This window comes from Curcuma longa, chromosome 16 (assembly GCF_044706935.1).
Source record: "Curcuma longa cultivar G26 ecotype Majalengka, Jawa Barat chromosome 16, ITB_CL_G26_1.1, whole genome shotgun sequence".
Lineage (NCBI taxonomy): Eukaryota > Viridiplantae > Streptophyta > Magnoliopsida > Zingiberales > Zingiberaceae > Curcuma > Curcuma longa.
In genome coordinates this window covers 286684-292931 of record NC_133876.1, presented here as the reverse complement: position 1 = coordinate 292931, position 6248 = coordinate 286684, and the positions used below count along the sequence as shown (strand labels likewise).

The 6248-nt window shown below is 49.0% G+C and overlaps 1 protein-coding gene across 3 annotated transcripts; it reads right to left on the bottom strand.

Annotated features, from left to right (window-relative positions):
• Positions 1 to 1064: 1064 nt before the first annotated feature.
• Positions 1065 to 5661, bottom strand: LOC141847382 (homeobox-leucine zipper protein ROC5-like). 3 transcript variants are annotated; one of them, XM_074735422.1, is made up of 9 exons: positions 4993 to 5661; positions 4691 to 4920; positions 4487 to 4604; positions 3737 to 4393; positions 3547 to 3648; positions 3259 to 3456; positions 2408 to 2585; positions 1946 to 2316; positions 1065 to 1862 (listed from the first exon to the last, which is right to left on the bottom strand). In XM_074735422.1, the coding sequence occupies exons 1-9, from the start codon at positions 5161 to 5163 to the stop codon at positions 1521 to 1523; spliced, it is 2367 nt and encodes a 788-aa protein (XP_074591523.1). In that variant the 5' UTR covers positions 5164 to 5661; the 3' UTR covers positions 1065 to 1520. The 3 variants fall into 3 exon arrangements, with proteins under 3 accessions (XP_074591523.1, XP_074591524.1, XP_074591522.1); XM_074735423.1 differs by having other exon boundaries at positions 1946 to 2301; XM_074735421.1 differs by having other exon boundaries at positions 3259 to 3648.
• Positions 5662 to 6248: the final 587 nt, after the last annotated feature.

Genomic DNA, 6248 nt, shown 5'->3' with positions numbered 1-6248 from the left:
AATTTTAAATTTTTATCAGATAAGATTATTTAGTATGATATATTATTCGTAATTAATATTATTAATATATTTTTGTAATATAAAAATATGAATATTACTATTGCATAGATCAATTGAAAGATTTTATTTCTTTTTAATGATTAATTAATATTTGTTATGATTTCGTTAACAGTAATAGTGAGGAAGTTGAGGAAAGAAGATAATTGCTAAGAAGAGAAAATCTATTGTTGTTGCGGTAAGGAGAGGGTTGTGGTAGGGAGGAGAGGGTTGTGGTAAGGAGGAGAGGAGAAAATGAAGGGGAGAAAAATATAAAGGAAAGAGGCAGCAGAAGAAAATAATGACTCTTATATATATAAGAGAAAGATAATTGAACCATAAAAGAGAAAAGAAATAAACTTCTTAATTAATAGTTTCTCTATGAAGTATACAATCTCCAGGGTATAGCATAGAAGGGTATAGCATAGATGATAAATGTATGATATTATTAACATAATAGTCAAGGGTCAATTTTAAGAGGTGATATTGATCCCATCATGTATCTAATGCCTATATATCTAAATAAACTTTTCTTCATATCTGTAGGACCGACTTTAAGAAGGTAGTTGAAATAGCGGATCTATCTTTATAGAGATATTAAAGTGCTCGATCAATTGACATATTAATAAAAAAAAATATCAATTAACAGATCAATAAGAAAAGATTAATCTAATAAATAATATTAGTAATACTAATTTGATTTGATCCGGTGTTACTTAATAGTTCTCTTTTAGTTTGCTCTTTCCATTGTTTTGGATTTCAGTCTTGTCCCCTCGTTGCTATACATAAATTCATGACATTTTAGATTACTATTTTTCTAGGTTTAATCTGACAATTCTAGATACTAAAACCATTCCTCCTAGCGTATTCACTCTGATAACTATTGCTGCTTCTTGTGAACAAGATTATAAATCAATTTTAGGACAAACAGAAGAAGATTGATCAGCACTTATTGTCTTTATAACAAATAGAGATAAATATATATATCATTGCATATTCTTAAGACATCAAGCAGTCGATGACAAAACTTAATAATTTGAATGTGAATAGATATATGAATCCATTTGCAATGGAATGATACACTCCTTGAAGCACAACAGAGTAGATGAATCCAAAACATATTTCCTACTATAGTAAATCTAGGAAGCTTAATCCAACTAGAAGAATGTGCACAATGATAGCCAAGCAAACTGAAACCGAATACATGAAACACACAGAGGCAGAAAGCAGAAGCCATGAAGAACATGCACACACCAACCAACGTTTGGGATCAGGGGATTCAGAGGAACGCTGTGAGGGCGTCAAGAGACAGAGTCAATGCCCGAACCACCACCATTGCTCCGTGCTAAGGAATATGGACTCCATGCGTTACGCTGGCTACCATGCACCCTTATCACTCAGCAATGGCTTCTTTGTTTGGCTCGCGGTTCGTTCTTGACTCGACTCCATGGCCGTGCCATTTGCTTTTGCTGCATGCATTGGCCCTAGTAGTTGAGTGCTGCCTTGATCTTCTGGACGGTGCAGGAAATGAGGTTGTTCACCGTTTCCACGGACTCCACCGTCAGCTTGGCCGTCGGCTGGCTGTTCACCAGGATCTGGAACGCCACCGTCAGCAGGGAGCCACCGGGTGGCTTCAGACCGCCGCTGCCACCGTCAGGGAGGATGGCGAAGCCGGAAGGGAGGAGGGCGACGTAGGCTGAGTCGCCGCCGTTCATTACTAGGTGCATCGCTGGAATATCCACCGGCGCATAAACCACCAACGAAGCGGATGCGTCCGTGCAGGTCTCCTGCAGGATCAGCATGCTGCTCTGGTTTGATCTCGCTGCCTGCGAGCCACAAATTACGATGAACAAAACATGGTGAGGTAAGACGAAGGAAGCGTAATTGAAATGTGAGAGAAGGTACTGACGCTGGCACGGAGAAGTGAGACGGCGTTGCCGGCGTTCTGCCCCTTGGCAATGTGGGCCATCTCCTGCATAGGCCCGCCGTTGGAGAGGATGTCCCACTGGCTCCGCTGCTGCTCGTCGCGGAGGAAGTCGAACAGCCGCTGCGGCGAGACCGGTAGCCACACCGCGGTGGCAGCGCTCAGAACCACCCCCGGCGGCTCCCCAGGGTCCGACACGCTCTGTCTCGTCATCACCCTCACGTCCTCCCCGATGTTCACGCCGCCGCCCAGCTTGCTCCACTCCCGCGCCGACGACGCGCACACGCCCGCGCAGAAATTGTCCGTCATCCGCTGCGCTAGCTTCAGCATGCTCCGCCTCCCTGCCGGCGCGATCGCTGTAAACACGAAAAAGTCGAGATCCTGGCATTTCCTCAAACACGTGTCGTGCATGCAATACAGCATGGGGCCGTTAATAATTAAACTGACCTGTTTTGTCGTCATCAGTCGGAAGGGAGGAGGACATGAGGATGGCTAGCGACTGGCACTGGCGTTGGAGGGTGGCGACCCAGCGGCGGGCACCGAGGGCGAGGCCAGACCGAAGCAGCGGGCGGTACAGCGGGTGGACCGTGGCCTCATCGTACTCGGCATGCTCCACCCACGTGACCTGCATGCAACAACCACGTCGTTAGCACATTAATACCCCTTGTCTGATCGCCTGTGCTCCACAGTGAACCTCACCGATGCACGTTATCACTACAAGACACCCTCCTCTCTCTCTCTCTCTCTCTCTCTCTCTCTCTGAAAAAAAAAAACTTTGACTATTCGCCCCAGTACATGAAGCATCGATATCCACAATGGAAACACATGTAAGAATCAGACACCATGGTGAATTCCATTACGACAATGGGTTCCGCGTAATGCCCAATTGTGAGGTGACTTGGTGATAATAAACTAAGGAGTAGAATCCAAGACATAGCATGGAAGCTGGGAATAGAAACCACGGCAGTAATCGCGACGGGTACTAACTAATTGAATAAGATGGGAAGTATGTCATGGGATGGGAATCCGTTTCCACGGGGAGGTACGCCGGTGAGAGGGAGTCCAATTCTTTAATTAATAAGTGGACAAGAGGTTTCCGAGGATGGTTGGATTAAACAATGCCGGAGAGCATGAGCGAACCGGACGGCGGAGCCTGGGAATTGAATGCGAGCGGACAGGGAGAGACCTGGCCGCTGCGATCTCGAGACGGTGGAAGAAGGATCTAAATCTCCAATTTCCATGGGCGAGGACTGAGGACTGAGGACTGAGGAGGAAGGAAGATGAGATTAATTACGTGCCTTGGAATAGCCATTGAGCGTGTCTTGCACCACGCAGCCAGAGGGGAGCCTACGGCACTTCAATGGGTTGCCTTTGGTCGCGTCGACCGAGACGTCGACGATGGTCCAAGCGCCATCGGTGAGCTGCTTGCAGAATCGAAGGAAACGGACCTCGCGGACAGGGACCAAAGGAGACAGCAATTGCAGCTCTGCATGCATCTGAAGAAAAAAAAAAAAGCAAGCATCAGACTCGCGATGCTGATGAAGGTAATAAATATGATCTATCTGCAAATGAAAATTTGTACTCACAAGCTGGAGAGCACCATTTTTAGTCGCGCCCACTCCCACGGAGATCACTTCCGCAGTGGCCGTTCTTGCGATCACGGAAGCGAACATATCTGCCCATCGAGCCTACTCGTGAAATCCAACAAGAAATTAACGGACAAGAATTGTCTTAGGCACTGATGATCACTAGTAGCATGTAGAAAAGTTAGCTTACAGGGTCCATGAGTGTCTCGATAAGAGCGGAGCTGTTGATGACGACCACGCCGGTCTCCCTCGAGGCCTCCGAGACGAAACCGGACGGCCGCGGGCCGAGGCAGGGCGCGAAGCATTGATCGTACGCGTCGTAGTTTAGCGACTCCCGCCCGGTGTCCGAGCATGGCACCCACAGTGGCTCCTCCATCTGTGCCATCTTTACCAGTTCCTCAGCCGCCGCAAGTGCGAGCTCCAGGAACTCGCACCTCTCCTGCGATTTCTCCCCGCCGGTGAACGCTGCGCCGCCTCCGGCGACAGCTCTTGTCGGCGTCATAACGGTACTCAGAGGAGGCAACACGGAGGCAAAACCGTTTGCGAGCTCTAGCGACGGGTTTGGAACGAACGAGAGAGGCGGCAGCGGCGGCGGGTTAGAGAGAGTCGAGATAGGCTTGCCGAGGAACTTCCCGACTAGGGCACAGACCCGATCGAGCTCGCCCTTAAGGCGAGCGTTCTCGACCCGCAGGTGCTGCTCCTCGAGGGAGATCTCGCCCAGCACTGCCGGACCACCGCAGTTGCAGCACATCGGGTTCGTCATCGCCTCCCTGATCGACAAGTTATCCGCTCGAAGCTTGTCGTTCTCCTGCCTAAGGATTGTATTCTCGTGCCGTTCGATTTGGGTCTGTTTTCCGGTTGGGGACTCCGATTAGATTAAAATTCGAAAGAATAAAAAAAATCTACTTTTTTCATGCTAAAGTTGCTGGAGAACAAAAACCTTCATCTGTGTTCGCCGGTTCTGGAACCAGAACTTGACCTGACGAGCTTCCAGGCACAACCGCTTGCTGAGCTCCATCCTTTGCTTCTCGTCAGGGTGAGGGCACTCCTTGAAGAGGCTGCAAAAGGGATAAGAACAAAAGAAGGCTTTTTGTAAAGATGGGTACAGAATCCATTTGTAGCTGCAAGTGGAACGATTTCTTACGCTTCCAGTTCTTGGATCTGCTTAGGGGTGTGACGGTGGTACCGTTTCTTCTTGCGAGGATTCTCTTGCTCCAAATCGTCGCCAGATTCTCCTTCCAAGTTGTCGCTGCCCGACTTGCTGTCGTTCTCATCTTCCTTGCTCCTGCGAGCCGAATCCGACACGTCGGTGCCGCCGCCTCCTCCGGCGACAGGGTCCGAGTTCTGATCTCCTTGAGCGGTAAGATTGGTTTGCTGCGGAAAGGAAGTAAATTGCTTCAAAATCACTCCAAAAACGTGTAGATTAAGGGAGGAGTGCAGATTTACCAGGGCGAGTGAGAGGCCAGGGGAGCTGAACATGGAGGACCTACGGAGCGAAGGCGAGAGAATGGAGGGGTGGGAGATGGCCCTGGCGGAGCTTCCATACGCCATGTCTGCGACGAGATGAGCACCGCCTCCGCCGCAGGTGCCGCCGTCGAACAAACCCCCGAAACTCATCAAAGATCTATCTTTTCTTCCTCAAATCCAAACACTACTCGATTCACCAAGTGGATGAAATAGACAAATCTAACGAAACAAAAAACCCTAGAAAAAAACACTGCGCAAGCAAATTAGGGGCAGAAGACGAGACATGTGAAGAAAGGCAACTGCCCTCTCCAAAAGTCGAGCTTAGGGTAGAAAGAAAGAGAAGGAAGCCAAGCAAGAGCGCTAGCACCTCGTTCTCTCTCCTTCACCCTCCCCCTTTGCCAACCTCCAAACGCTAACCCACAACCTTGCCAAACGCGATCGAAGAGCCGAGAAGAAGACGAGTTCCCAGCTTGCCTCTGCTACAGCATGGACAGTATGGCTACAAGATCGAAGTTTTAGGAGTCCAGCAATGGCGGAAGGAGAGCAGCGAGCAGGTTAGGACAAGACAGGAAGGAGAGGCTCGTCGTCGTTATATATGTGTGGACGATGGGAAATCAAACAAAAAGGAAGGGAGAGAGACAGAGCAAATAAAAGTCCACTCTTTTTTTTTTCAAGTCTTTCACATGTAAGAGAGAACAATTACATACATGTAAGTTAAATTTGCGTGATCTTGTATCACTGCCGGATCTCAAATGTATTGATATCCTGCGCGATGAGTTTACGTGACTCTTGCGCGACATCTGACGTGGCGAGTTTTACTGTTCATCTCCGTGGACAGCGTGGCGCTAACAAAAACCAAAATTTCATCCCGCATTTTCCAAAATCCCAAAATCGCACGGCTGAATCTTCATCTGCTCCACGGCGTCAGGCGAAAATCGCGATTGGATCCCTACCTTCCCTAGCCGGTACTAGACGCCGCGAGAAGACGCCGCCGCCACACAATCTCTGCGAGCCGTCGACGTCCATTTGGCGCGAGAAGACGCCGCCCCCCGTGCCTTCGTCGGCCGAGTCATCTTTGAAGGTCCCTACCTTCCCTAGCCCGTATTAGACGCTGCGCCGCCGCGACACAATCTCTGCGAGCCGTTGGCGTCCATTCCCCGCGAGAAAAAGGCGCCCCCGGTGCCTTCGTCGGCCGACTCCTCTTCGTAGTTCCATTCTTTTGTTCTATTTATGTT

Excerpts from the sequence above, each read along its gene's own strand:
- LOC141847382 (XM_074735421.1), bottom strand. The coding sequence starts at position 5,163 with ATGAGTTTCGGGGGTTTGTTCGACGGCGGCACCTGCGGCGGAGGCGGT. Across the intron at positions 3,649-3,736 it reads TCGAGACACTCATGGACCCT|GCTCGATGGGCAGATATGTT; the intron begins GTAAGCTAACTT and ends TTTCACGAGTAG. Across the intron at positions 2,586-3,258 it reads CGCTCAATGGCTATTCCAAG|GTCACGTGGGTGGAGCATGC; the intron begins GCACGTAATTAA and ends TGTTGCATGCAG.